Here is a 14,914-nt window from a genome sequence, read left to right as displayed (position 1 = left end):
CATTACAAGCAAAGAAAACTACAGACCAGTGGTCCATCATAAACTTATGTGCAGAAATTATAAACAAAACTTTAGCAAATCAAATCCAGTGATATATAAAAAGGATAATATATAATGACCAAGTATGGTTCATCCCTGGAATGAAAGATTGTTTCAACATTCAAAAACTGGTCAATCTAGTTTATCATATTAACAAGAAAGAAACATATGATGATCTCAGTAGATGAAGAAAAACATTTAACAAAGTCCAACATCCATTCCTAATAAAAATTCTCAGCAAACTAGAAATAGTAGGAAACTTCCTCAAAATGATGAAGGGAACCTATGAAAAATCTACAGTTACCATCATATTTATTGATGAAACACTGATTGCTTTGTGCCTAAGATCAGGAACAAGACAAACGTATCTACTCTCACAACTTCTATCCAACATTGTACTTGAAGTTCTAGCCAGTGCAGTGAGGCATGAAAAAGAAATAAAAGGCATCCATACTGGAAAGTAAGAAGTAAAACTGTCTTTATTTGTGGACAGCATGACCATCAATGTAGAAAATCTAAAGGAATCTACAAAAAAACTATTAGAACTAATAAACATCAAAAATATAAAATACCTAGGGATAAATCTGATCTTTTAACTGTGTATGCTGAAAACTACAAAATATTGCTAAGAGAAATTAAAGAAGACCTAAATAAATGAAGAAACATACCTTGTTCCTGATTTGGAAGACTCAGTATCATTAAGGTATCAGGTCTTCCTTAATCTATATTTAGAGTCATTGCAACCCCACTCAAAATCCCAGTCAGCTTTAAAAAAAAAAAAAAAATGAAATTGACAAACTGATTATAAAAGACATTATTCACTTAGTATTGAAACCAGATAGAACATCAGTCTTCCCTGGATAACATTTATGATTAAAGGCAACTGTTCTTCAGTGTATAAGATGACTCAGGAGGTTACCTCATCCCTCTCTTTCTCTTTGCTGCTTCCACATATTTAAAGACAGAGGACATAGTGAAATAGATGAACTTCTGCATATAGATCTGAAAATAACTTTTGGAAGAAGAAACATACCTCAAATGACAGCAGTGAAGTATGAAGTAATTACCACTAATCAGGAAGCTAACTAATGGCATAGATGACTAAAGAGTCATGAAACATTCATCAGGGTTAGAATTTAGCTGAATAATAAAGTTGAAGAGGAAACCCTCCAGTTCTCTTTCATAAAAAGTCTCTGACTGATTTAAAATGAAGTTTTAAATGTTCAAGTCAACATTAGATAAATTACAAAATTCATAAGCAAAAATAAATTTAATAACAAAATTTAGTTATAAGTACCAAGTAGGTCTTTCATATCTGTTACATACTATAAAATGACCTCATTGTAACCTGGCTTTACTTTTTTCAACTCACATTTAGAGAAAGATTTGAAATAATGCATCAGACATGAAAATAATTTCAATTGTCATTTCATTTACAGGTCTGCATTACATTTACTGAATTCGGAAAAATGCAAAATATTTGTAACTTTCTTGTTGAAAAGCTAGATAGCTCTGTTGTCATCAGCCAACCCCAGTTCTATCATACTCCAGGTTCTACTGAGAATCTTCGGTAAGTTAAGCACATCTTTAAATTAATTATCAACCAATTAAACAAAACTATTCAGTGCTGCGGTTTGTTGACTGTCGTATTAATAACCTCTGCATTTAATTCCTAAGACGGCAAGCCTGTGTCGTTGCTGTAGAAAGTGCATGGCGCAAAGCTCAAGAAGTCTGTAATCTTGTTGGCCAAACCCTAGGAAAACCTTTATTCATCAAAGAAGAAGAAATGAAAGAATGGGAAGGCCAAATAGATGATCACCACTCATCCAGACTCTCAGGTTCGTTAACTGTACAACAAAAAATCAAAAGTGCAACAATATATGCTGCTTCCAAAGTATTTGTAACTTTTGAAGTAAAGGGGAGAGAGAAGAAAAAAAAACATACCTGAAATTCTGACCAAAATATATTGTGTTTGTATCTTTTTGTCTATTTTTATACTTTTTATAATGTTTGCTTTTGTCCTGAATATATGTATATTGTGTAGTATATAAGGTGTTTCTCCCTCAAGCCTGTCAATCCTTGAATATAGTTCCACAGAATACTTATGTTTACTTTCTGTTTTTGAAAACTTACTGTGGGAAATACTGTTTGGGAATAAATGTGTTATATGTGCACACTTGCATAGTGACAGTTCATATAAGTGTATGTGTAAATAATTTTATATTCCTACTACAGGACAAAATATTGACAGTTATTAACATGATTGTTAACATTCATAGAAAGAATGATGAGCAATACATAACTCTTGATAAAAGGGTAATGAGATATACTAAGAAAATATTTTGATGACAGAAATAAAAGATAATATATTGACCAGACTCTCTTCACTAGGGCTCCTTTGATTATACCAGCACTCTCCAGTACAAATATATATAATGCAATCCATATATGTAATTTAAAATTTCCTAGTAGTTACATTTTTTAAAAAGTGAAAAACAGTTGAAGCTAATTTTAATATTTTATTTAACCCAGTATATCCAAAATATTATCATTTCAGCATGTAATTATTCTTAAAATAATTAATGGATATTGTATATTCTTTTTTATACTAAGTTTTCAAAATCCAGTGTGTATTTTATATTACAGCACATCTCAATTCAGATGCTAAATTTTCATCAGAAATACTTGATCTGTATTTAAGTTTCTTAAAATATAGGTGGAAAAAATAGATTCACACACCCAGTTGTTCCAGACATTCTTGAAAGATCTAGTAACTGGATCACGTGTCAGTTTTTAAATTAAAAATGTTTTTTTAATTTAAAATTCAGTTCCTTAGTTGCACTAGCCACATTTCAAGGACTCGAAAGCCATAAGTAGGTAATGGCTACTGTGTTGGACAGTGCAGGGCCATACACTGAGAAAATACTGATCCTTAAGGCTATCTGAGCAAGTACATATCATTGCTATTGCATTATACACCATCTGCAGGTGTGTCTACATAAGCCAAGTCTGTTCTGCAGCACAGGCTTTCCATTCCCTGCCATACAGCTAAGCCCTAGGGTTTTTCCTTTGATAGAGCTTGACACTCATATACCAATGTTTCTTTCCTATAACGTATTCCAGTATGTAGTTTTCATCCCCACCCACTTTCTTAAGTGGCACTAAAACCGCTTAATCCATCTCTTCTGTAGTATCCTTGGTGGGAAGGAGTGTGGAAGCTAAGAAGAAAAATTTTAGAATCCAACACCGCTATTTTAAAATCCTGATTTTACTACTAGAATGTAAGCTCCTTTAGAATGGAGATCTTGTCTTTCTCATTCACAGCTGCATTCTCAGTCTTAGCATAGTGACAGGGCCAACACAGAGTAGGCTCTCAAATATCTGCTGAGCAATGTACTGGTTATAGAAACTTGGCAAGGCACTTTAATTTCTTTAAGCTTCTCTTTCCTCACCAATGAAATGAGGCTAATAATACCTACCCTGCAGTGTTGCTATAAGGATTAAAGTTGATAACTGTAAGACCACAAGGATAATGCCTAGCACATAGCAGTTACTTGGTAAATGGTAGCCACTATACCAGCTGCATTCTTTGATTATTGTCAACCCAAATAAAAGTTGGCTTTTCCAAATCTATCATTAAGATGAATTTTTAAATAGTCATATTAAAAATAAACTTATCAGAAAACCAGTTTAAGGTATGTTGAAGTTTTATTTCCAAAAAGAGTTAAATAAATTATATTTTAGCTTTTATTTATCTAGTTGGGTAGAAAAGTACTATTGAGTCTGTACATCAAGAAAAAAATTGTTCATACTCAATAAAATTTAACCACGGGGGCTGGTTTTTCTTAGCCATGGCTTCATTGGTATCTTTGGTCCCATCATATTTGGTAAAGAAGGTTTTCAACTTAGCAATAAATACCTAAAAACAAATTTTAAGTTAGCAAACACTTTTTAGAATTTATAGGCATTTTTAAAGATGTTGCCTCAAAAAAAACCTATAAAATGGACAGTCCTACAATTCTGTAGAGCATCTAAGAGAAGTAATCCTTCAAAGATTGGACTGGTTTATGTATGACATCCTGTGTACTTTAAGACTAAGGGTATCAAATTTAGTTGTCAGTTAATGGCAAGTTAATTTCTGACACATGGCAGATACTGGAGTATCACAATGAATTACTTAGGGGACCTGTGCCACAAAGCCTGCTAGAATAAACCTATCCCGAACTTAATCCTTAATTCTGACAATTTCTTTCTTCTGAACCCCTTTTTAAAGAAAATCTTTCAAGAAAGAAAAAATTGTAATTGCTGTTTTCTGAAAGAAAATTTCTTTCTAATTAGGATATTTGAAACAAACCCACTATGTTCCAAGCTCCTTTTTAGAAGGAAATACTATTAAAATAAGGTTTCTGAATATTACTGATAAAATTTAGGATTCCATTCAGCTACATGCTAAAGATTACATTTTTTGTAGTATTTACCTTACTTATATCAGTATTCTTATTTGACAGTTAATTTGAGTTCAATGCAAATAAGACCTGGAAAAATATTTTTTAACTTATGATTCTGTGCCTCATATTCCATAAATATTGTTATGACCTCCTTGGAAATGTAGGTTTAGGAGATGCAAATTCTGTCAGACTTGTTGATGAGAATTTGATAATGAGGAATCCTTCTCACTGGCCTACAAACAATAAAAACATGAATTATGAGGTCAAAAGTGGGAGTTAACATATTATCTACATTACAGAATTATGTGGAAGACAAATGTATTATGATTCATTCCAGAAAAAAACTACATAAATCGGTTTAATCAAAATAAAAAACATTTATTATTTTATTCGTATTATATTTGCAGCCAAATAGTTTCTAATAGCCATAAAATCTCCTGTGGCCTAAATCACTTTAACATGTTCAGTTATGTTAAAAGACTAGAATTAACAGTGGCTTATCCAAGTCAAACACTTCTCAGGGTGAGGTAATAGTTACTTTTCAAGAGGAATTATTTGTACTATTTTATTAAAAAGAATAACATCCTTTTATAACCTGTTTAGCAGGGGGATATACTCTGGAGCTCTGGCTTGAGTGTCCCAACCAAAAGCACTCCCAAACAGCCATGCCACTTATGGACGCTCACCAGTCCCACCTCAGAGTGAGCAAATGCTGGCTTTGGACTTCAGATGTAAGTTGGTACTGTCGTAACAGTGAAAAAACAAAACAGCTAATGAAAAACATATTATTTGCTACACAGAGTTTGATTTATCAGGGTTTCATATGCTTGATACAATTAGTAAGGCAAATAAGTGAACCAAAAACGAAAATCAGTTTCCACACTAAGAGATTAAAAGCCTAGGTGGCAGGAGAAAGTACTAATCTAAATGATCCTGAAACAAGGCAGTAATCCCTGAATTTAAAAAAATCCTCCAAATATCACGTTGCCATCTGGTGGCAGTGGGGGGGTGTGCGTGTGTGTCCATTTTTTTAAATATAGAGATTCTGTCATCCTCTCTGCTCCTTCCCTTCTACAAACGATTTTGCACAAAAGACCCAAAAACAGGTAAATAGTTCCAATACTTCAAACAGAAAAATCTACACTAATCACATTCATTACATCCTAATTTTTCATCAGTTTCTATACAAGACTATGAACTCCTCAAGGGTAGGGCTATGTCTTAAACATTTCTTTTCCTAGTACCTGGCTAATAAAAGGCTAAGAGGAGGAAAAGCTGGTTGTCAGTGATTCTGCTTTATTCCCACATCAGAAGGATAGCATTCATAGCGGAGTACCTCAATGTTGGTACACATGGACGTGGGGAAGGGAAATGCAGGGCACTGATTCCAGAGTCAAGTACAAATATGATTTTGTATAACAGGCTTTGAAAATTAATGGTAATGGAAACATTCAATTTAAACATCTATTTATTAAAAGTTTTAACTGAATTTATTAGATGCAGTTTTATAGTGGTTACAGTCAGAATTTCAAAAGCAACTTTCCCTGAGAGTGTGCTATGGGCTGTTTTTTTGTTTTCTGTTGTTGTTTGGCTCTAGTTCACTGTTTTTATTTGCATAACCACCTTTCTCCCAGACAAGCAACATTAGCAAAAACTTAAGGCAAAGATGCCTTGTTGGTGACCATCCTGTTCAATTTTCTTCCGCGGAGGGTCTTCTCAGTGGCCATTTACCACATGGAGTTCATGCTGTGTTTGCATATTTTCTCCTGGATCAGCTCTAAGTGAGGACCTTTGCCCTACCCTCCTGTCACCACTGAGAGTGATTATACTTGTGCCACACATTGCTCACCAACAGGCCATGACAAACTCTCAGGGAAAGTTGCTTTCTTTGAAATTCTGACTGCAACTGCTATAAAACTGCATCTAATAAATTCAGTTAACTTACAACTTCTAATAAATTGATGCTCAAATTGAATGTTTCCATTAATTTTACTTTCAAAACCTATTTTAGAAGGTTATATTTGTACTTGATAGCAATAATGAATTTTTATCTCATACAAAAACAGTTTTTATGCTTTTTCTTTTTACCAAATCAGCCATGTTTATTGTAGTGGGACAGGGAGGGTGGGAGGGAGGGAGACGCAGGAGGGAAGAAATATGGGAACATGTGTGTATGTATAACTGATTCACTTTGTTACAAAGCAGAAACTAACACACCATTGTAAAGCAATTATACTCCAATAAAGATGTTTAAAAAAAAAAAAGAGTGAGTGTAATGATTCAGATAAATCAAGTCTAGCCCAAGTAAGTAAATAGCATCAAAAGAAAATTTTTCTTAGTTTATGCTAAGCTAATGATGAAAGGTCTAAAGTATTACATTCTATATTGGAGTAGGAGGTGAGGTATAACTAACTTAAAGTTGAATGTCAATCAAATACAATACAAAATTATTTTAATATAGCAAATGTTCCACTAGCTCAATACCTGCAAGGAAAGCACAGATTTCTTCTTCATTGTACCTATTCCTAAAATGATAAAGATGCAGTGATATAGACTGTTGTGTTCTGCAAAGAATCCATTATGAATATGCAGCTGAAACCTTTGAAAATTTTGCAAACCACAGAGATCGGCATATATTTGAGGAATGACTATATTTGTTTCATTCTGTAGGAATGTTGAGAATTCATAGCATCCCCAAATGTTACTACTCTTAAACGTTACATTCATTTAAAGTATTCAGGGACTTCCTTGGTGGTCCAGTGGCTAACACTCCACACTCCCAATGCAGGGGGCCCGGGTTCTATCCCTGGCCAGGGAACTAGATCCCATATGCCACAACTAAGAGTTCTCATGCTGCAACTAAAGATTCCGCCTGCTGCAACTAAAGATCCTGCATGCTGCAACTAAAAGATCCCGCATGCCACAACTAAAAGATCACACATGCTGCAACTAAAGATCCTGCATGTGCAACTAAAAAGATCATGCATGCTGCAACTAAAAGAACTCGCATGCTGCAATGAGGATCCCGCACGCGGCAACGAAGATCCCTCATGCTGCAACAAAGTCCCAGTGCACCCAAATAAATAAATAAAACTTATTTTAGTAAATAAATAAAATATTCAACTGTTCGTTTGAATAAGAAACAGAGAATTGATGATCTCACTAACATTAGATCCAACACTTTAGACATGTTTATCTAAATGATTAGACATTTCATTGTCCACTATTAACTAATGGTTTTTCATATTATTTGGTGGCAACTCTGGAAACATAACCCTGCAATAACCACACGACTGAATAAGTATGAGAACACCTGCAGCTCTGAGACTTGGAGAGATTCTAGCCCTCACTCCATCACCGCAGCCCTGATGGCAAGAAGAGCAGAAACCCCAGCAGTATCTATAGAGCCACCCAACTACTGCTTCTCTATGTGTTCAGGAAGGGAATATGGGGGTTAAGAGAATAATGAACTTCTTGGAAGATAGCAGTCATGATAGAGGCTGTCACATCACTCCCAGAAGTATATGTGGAGGCAGTTCCTTCAATGCTTAGTTTGCAGTTTGCAGCCTGCTACCTGCCAGAGCTTATTATGACGAGAAAGAAACATGTAAAGTCTGAATACAAAGAATTTTTTAAAATCATGGTCAGGAATGTGTGTAGTTGTAATGCTACACTTGCAAGCAACATCATTTAAGAAGAAGGGACAAAAGCTAAAATTAAAATGCTTGAAATTAATAAAACATATAAGAAATCAAAGTTTTGTTTAGGTTTTTATCTATTAAAAAAAAAAAGAATTCTGAATACTCTTCTCCCCTCCCTACCCTGTCTCACATACAAACTGCTATTTCTCATGAATGCTTTCTCTCCAGTCATACATAGTCAGGATAAACAGCCCAAAATCTTGCACATAAGTGCCCTTAACTGAGTCTGCGTATCGCAAATAAAGCCTGACATCTTTTCATTTTTGCTACTGAGAAGACGAATTATCATGGATGGTGAGGTTTTCATGACTTATTTGGGGAAAAGTGGATTCTGTGTTAAAAAAACTTTTATCAAGTCTTAATAACAGTTGTATTAGGGTATCTTTTGCTACCTGCATCATAATTCTTTTTTCATACCCTGTCCAAAATATATCCCCTTTCCAGCCAAGCCTAAAATAATCCAGGACAAATGTTCGAATAAATGTCAAGTTACAATTATTTCTTACAGTTTTTCTTATTCTTTTTCATTAAAAAAAAATCAGTATTGAATCAGCATGAAAATGTCAAAAATAAATGACTTTTATTTTCAAGGTTTGAAATGAACTTTGGATAATCTTCTTACACCTGTAGAATCCCTTAAACCATTCTGTTTGCTAGATGTCTGTGGTCAGTTATATCCCTATGCCAATTACTATTTTTAGAACACTTCTTATTCTCAAGTGGCCTTGATGCTTTTAAATTCATGGTTTTACACTGTTATCTGAAAAATCTTATAAACATTTGTATATATAGATGTAGATGCATAGATATATAAATTATCAAAATAAAAGGGACTACTCCTTTGCCACTTCCCTATTACTACTAACAGTATAGTTTTTTTTTTAAATGAGGGGCTTCCCTGGTGGTGCAGTGGTTAAGAATCCGCCTGCCAATGCAGGGGACACGGGTTCGAGCCCTGGTCCGGGAAGATCCCACATGCCGCGGAGCAACTAAGCCCGTGCGCCCATAACTACTGAGCCTGCACTCTAGCGCCCATGAGCCACAACTACTGAGCCCAAGTCCCACAACTACTGAAGCCTGCGTGCCTAGAGCCCGTGCTCTGCAACAACAGAAGCCACCCAATGAGAAGCCCACGCACCGCAATGAAGAGTAGCCCCCGCTCGCTGCAACTAGAGAAAGCCCGCACATGGCAACAAAGACCCAACACAGCCAAAAATAAAAGTAAATAAAATAAATAAATTTATTTTAAAAATGAATCTGCCTCCTCTTTTTAAATAGGAAGTAATTATCCCTACTCTTAGCTCCCCGGCCTTTAAAATATTTATTCAGGAATAACATGGAATTAATAAGTTTTACATAGATTACTAGAAGCCTGGTGAATCTTCTAGATGGTTAGAAAAGACCATTCCTAACTTCCTTTATTTTATACACGGCATCTTAGTCCAAAATATATTTTGGAAAGAGTATGTGCAAATCAGGAGTCAGATTAGGCAAACCTTGAAAGCAGATTTATAAATGCTCCCACCTTGTCTTTAACAACCAGCGCTTCATGTGAGCCATCCATGCCTTCATTCTCTGGGAGACCATCTAAAACCATTCCAACAGTCAGAAAGCCTTAAAAAGAAAGAAAGAAAATGCTTTTAAAACAACAAATGGCATCATGCATATTAATATATAGCAAATGACGTTTCTTGTTACCCAAGTCTAGCTATCACGTCTGAGAGAGGAACTTGTCTTTTATCCAACCATGTTGAGTTTATCTGTATAAAAGTTAGAGAAAATAGACCTCTTCCATGAAACGAGAGTATTAAAATACATAAAACACACACACACACACACACACACACACACACACACAGTCCATATCATGCCCAGTAAGTTTTCTGTTGTGTGAGAAATCAGATGTCAGAACTATAGGTTATTTTATCTTAAGAATGTAATTTTTTAATCAGAAAAGTATAATCTAGCTACATAGTCTTTTTCTGCATTTTTATTACAGTTTTTTTATTCATTAGAGCCAATTTCTCTTTTCCACAAAGGATCTTTTTCTCATTTTGTACATGTTTAAAAGGAATATACATCAGACAAAATTTATTGTTTAGAAAAAAACTTTTATGAGCACACTATTTTTAAAAAGTGTAATATACCTTATGGGGCAATCAGTCACCTCTGGAATACTGTGGAACTTTTCACCCTGTAGGGTCAAAATTGAGCTAATAGTAAAAAGGAATTCTAAAGTCTTATATACCAATATTCAGCATTGATATGTGATTTTATAATATTATTTTACTACAGTTCTTTGATGTCCCAAGAGTTCACAAAACTGCAAAAAAAAAGAGAAAGCAAAAGAAAACTCAGGGTAAAATCCAGATTTGGCGAGGCCAGAAAACTGACTGCAGTCCCCACCTCAGCCCTCAATGATGTGACATACAGGATCTGTCTGAAATAGGGAGAGTAACTCAGTAATTTCTTTCCCCCAAAAGGTAAGGAGAGTATACACCAATAAAAAGCTGAGAGTAAGACATGTATGCTGCAATAAACTACCCTCGAGTATATGGAATGCTAAATATTCCCTTTTTACTGAATAATCTGGTTTCTTTCCCAACTATATAGGGAAATATGTGAAAGAAAGTGGGCAAAGAACAGACTAAGATCATGTTTCCATTACCCTCATAGTCTTGCTTCATTCTCCTTGAGATAAAGCTAACAAGTAAATACTTTTCAGAAGTTACACTTTGTCATCCAAGGTAACCACCTGACTTTATTTTTCTCCAAAATTGTTTTGAGCCCCCATTTGCCCATCCGTGCTCAAGCTAGTTTTCAAAAAAGATAAGGAGGGAAGATTTAATTATGGAGCTTCCACTACAAAAGGAGAATGCGTACCGATCTTTATTCATTTTTGGGTTTTTTTAATATTTACAGAAGGATGACTATATCATTGTGTTAAGGGATTTCTATTCTTGGACTTTACTTTTCAACACTTTTGTGCACATGTTGTTTAATATCTTTTATTTGCCAAAAGACACTACATTGAGTAACCCATTTTCTGCTCCCACAATCCCAAAATATTATCTTAAATGATGTGTAAAGTTCTCCCCTGAAGGACGGTAGCTATTTTTTTTAAGGATGAAAGAAAATACAAGAATTACAGTACAGTACAACCCTCTGATTCCTTGAAGACTCTAAGCAGGACCCTTGGCATACCTGAGTCAGTAGAGTTTCTAGTGGCGTTCAGCCTACAGAACCATCAGTACACCATCTTCAGGAATCTCCACGGTGAGAAGTCTGCCAGGATGCTTCTCTATGTAGTATATCAGGCAAAAAGAAAACTATGTCCATTCACCTTCACTGTGCAAACTCCTTTAGCAAGATTTACATATGAAACACTAGATGTTTTTTAATTACCACCTCTGAACTCAATAACTTACTACTTTTATTTTGGGGTATTGGATTGAAAGCTAACTAGAAGCATTACCAGGTCATTAGGTTTCTTCCCAGCTACAACTACTCTTCTGAAAATGAATGATAAATAGCATAATGTATTTCCCCTAATTCAAGCACCCGACTTTCCACAAAAGTTGGGTTCATTTAACAGGTTTCTTACATTTGTGAGCCCAGATAAAAGCTCACTTGATAAACTTGGTACAAGTAGCTTAAAGAGAAATCTTAAGACTGCAAGAAAAGCTTCCTTCAGTAGGAAAAGAATATCCTTTCTTAAGGGTAAATTGAAATTCCTAAGACCAATGTAATCCACAGTTAAAACAATAAAAGGTTAGAAGTTGGCACTGAGAATGTTTCTTTTGTATATGTGTAGAACACACACATACAGAAAAAAAAATATTGAGATAGCCTAATTTGGACTTTTTTGCTGAATTGGGCTATTCTCAGTCTGAGTGAGTTAGCACTTGTTGATCAGTGTAGTGCAGGTGCCTACATTACCACTGCAGTGTGTACATCTACCAGAAGAACTTCTGGATTTAGACACGTCGTGGGGCAGAAACAGTGTGCACTAAATTTTTAAGCCGCCATCTGCTGACTCTTCACCGACAGAGGTCTGACTGGTTTTTCTTCCTTTCAATTTCTTTCCCCGCATCAGGTTTGTTTCCTGATTTACCTGCACTCTAGAGCTGGACCATAGAGGTCAACTCTGGGTCCGCTTTCTACCTAAACCCAAACTTCTTCTACAGCATCTCTGATGAGTGGTCAGCCAGTCTTTGGTATTAGGGCATTGGTAGAAAATTAGAAAGAATGATAGCATGAAGGCCAGTTTGGGGACGAGAGAGAAAGTATGAAATGGGAAGAGGGAAAAGCGTATATTGAAGAGGAGGAAAACTACTGACTTAAGAAGGGAAAGCAGTCAAGTAACACACTGGCTGAGGGGTTGCACATCCTTGCAATGTAAAGATTCTAACCTAGCTTCTCGCAGCAAATCCACTGTGTGTGTGTGTGTTTTGTTTTTGTTTTTATTTACTTGGCTGCATCAGGTCTTAGTTGTGACGCTCAGGCTATAAATCGCACGGGCTTAGTTGCCCCTGGGCATACGGGATCGTAGGTCCCCGACCAGAGGTTGAACCCGCGTCCCCTCCATTGGAAGGCAGGTTCTTAACCACTGGACCACCAGGGAAGTCCCACATGTGTATGTTTTTCAAGTACCTCAAGGATGCCGCTGAATGAGGTTTGTCTCTGTATGCTCTCTTCCACTTTCTGATTCCAAGCCAAAATGCTGGGCTTTTAAAGGCATACAAAATGCCGAGGAATTCCACAACTCTAAGTCCAGACATCACTGGTGAGTCCATTTCACCCTCTAGGAAAAGGTCCTTAAAAAGCTAATAATTTACTTCAGTAACGGCAGAAAGTGGTCCAGAGGCTGAGATGAAGTCCAGATGGAGGGGAACTTAGGAATTACTTAAGATATATTAACCAATTATTTGGAGCTTATTTGAATCCTGATTCAAACAAACTAAACAAAACTAGAGCGGGAGACATTTGGAAATTTAAATACTGACCAGATGTTTGATGTTATTTCTATGTGTTTGCTCTTTTTCATAATATGGTTGTTTGAAATGGCATCTTTCCATTACTGCATGCTGTTTCCAGTAACAACACAAGAGAAGAGAACGAAAAGAATGTGAAGGCTTGGGTGGGTCACAAACGATGGACATGCAGAGTCTGAAAGGCAGGCTGAAAAGCCAGGTGCCCAAACCTTGACATTTATCCAAGTGCTACTAAGGATGGGCCTGAGGAGTTTCTCGGGAGAGGGGTTGCTAGACCATAATGCGAGAAACTGGAGTTGCTAGTTAGGAGGCAGGGCAGGATCTGTGAGAGGGAATGAGGGCATGCTTGGGGGTGGGGGGCTTTCTAATCAGGTCACAAGAGGAATGAGAAGAGGATACTGCTTTCTCTCTGCATACAAAAGTGACAGATCAATTAAAATGATCTTCACTTATTTGTTGAGATAGGTTTGTTAAACCAACTTAACTTCATTATCTTAATCCCTAGCTGCTGCAGATGAGTGCATGTGAAGGAATATAAAAGATTTTCATTAAAAAGTGTTGAAAACTTCTAAGGTAAAATGGTGTGTTGAGTCAGAACACAGAATCTTTTGAGATAAATAAAAATAAAAGAATTACATTATGAATTTTAAAAAGTGACAGATTATCAAGACTATATTGAAAGGCAACTGTGTGCCTACCACACTCCTGGGCATTATGGAACATTCCAGAGAAATACAAATCCCAGAATTTAGCTCATGAATCAGCATCAGAACATAATCGCCTGAGTAAACTATTCACGTAGTTAGTTTGGTGACAACATTTGACAGAAAAAAACAAAAATCCACTTCTGGTAAAGTCAATAGTTACTGTTTGAAGAATCATAAATATACAGGGGTAGACAGGTTGTGTAACATCTCCAAGATACCTAAAGAAAGTGAAGAATGGGTGATAGCAAAGGAGGAAACATGACATCAAACAAAAGAGAGAGAAAGATGCAGACGACAAAGGACAAACCAAACCAAAACTAACCTCGACAAACACTTGCCCTCCCCCACGTCCTTCTTCCTCGACCCCAAAACACCTAAAGTGACGCAAGGCGAAGGAGAAGGAGCCGCCCTCGCCCTGGTTCCGCCTCAATCCGGTTACCGTCCAGCAGTCCCGGAGCGGAGGCCCAGGCCCCGCCCGCGCTTCGTGCCCGGCGTCCCCGCGCTGCGACGCGGGCTCTCCATCCACACGGATCGGCGCGGGCCTGTCCCCCGGGGAAGCCGGGATCCCGGCCGGCGCGCCGGGAGAGCCCCTCCCGGGCTGGGATCAGCCCCCGGGGCGACGCGCTCCATCCCCGCGGTCGGCTCCCCGGGCGGGCGCTCTGTGGGCAGAGCTGCTGGGGGCGCGCTGCGCTGGGACCCCGCGCTCCGCCCGGTCGTTCGCGCTCCCAGGCGCCGCGCCAGCGCGACCTCGGCCTGCAGGCCTCCGGCGTTTCAGACTCACCGGCCCTCGGCGGGATCTGCCGTAGTCCACCCAGAGCCCCCGTCTCGTGCTGAGACCCCCAGCCCTAGGCCGTGCCATTTCCCTGCTTTGCCCACTGTTCGCGCAAAAGGTCAGGATGGCCTTCGTGTCCTCCGCATCCTTCACCCTCCTAACGCCGGCAAGGGCCGTGGTTTTTGCCTCTTTTGCGCCCTTTCTTCTCAGGCCTTTTACTCCGTTTCTATTGCAGCTGCCTGATCCCAGGCCA

General features: G+C 37.4%; 1 protein-coding gene and 1 long non-coding RNA gene across 2 annotated transcripts in view; one reads left to right on the top strand and one right to left on the bottom strand.

Annotated features, from left to right (window-relative positions):
* The window catches only part of IRAK1BP1 (interleukin 1 receptor associated kinase 1 binding protein 1), a 36,147-nt gene extending 33,934 nt beyond the window's left edge, over window positions 1–2,213 (top strand). The window contains exons 3-4 of the mRNA XM_067702734.1: window positions 1,479–1,609; window positions 1,717–2,213. Coding sequence (XP_067558835.1) covers window positions 1,479–1,609; window positions 1,717–1,987 — 402 coding nt within the window. The 3' untranslated portion in view covers window positions 1,988–2,213. The remainder of the gene's footprint in view (window positions 1–1,478; window positions 1,610–1,716) is intronic.
* A 1,637-nt stretch (window positions 2,214–3,850) lies between these two features.
* On the bottom strand, window positions 3,851–14,521 carry LOC137204816 (uncharacterized). Its single transcript, XR_010933854.1, has 4 exons — window positions 14,212–14,521; window positions 11,393–11,489; window positions 9,714–9,802; window positions 3,851–3,958 (listed from the first exon to the last, which is right to left on the bottom strand). It is a non-coding gene; the product is annotated as an uncharacterized lncRNA (long non-coding RNA).
* Between the last annotated feature and the right edge of the window lie 393 nt (window positions 14,522–14,914).

Source organism: Pseudorca crassidens, chromosome 13 (genome assembly GCF_039906515.1).
Source record: "Pseudorca crassidens isolate mPseCra1 chromosome 13, mPseCra1.hap1, whole genome shotgun sequence".
NCBI classification, from domain to species: Eukaryota; Metazoa; Chordata; class Mammalia; order Artiodactyla; family Delphinidae; genus Pseudorca; species Pseudorca crassidens.
This window is presented reverse-complemented; position numbering and strand designations above follow the sequence as displayed.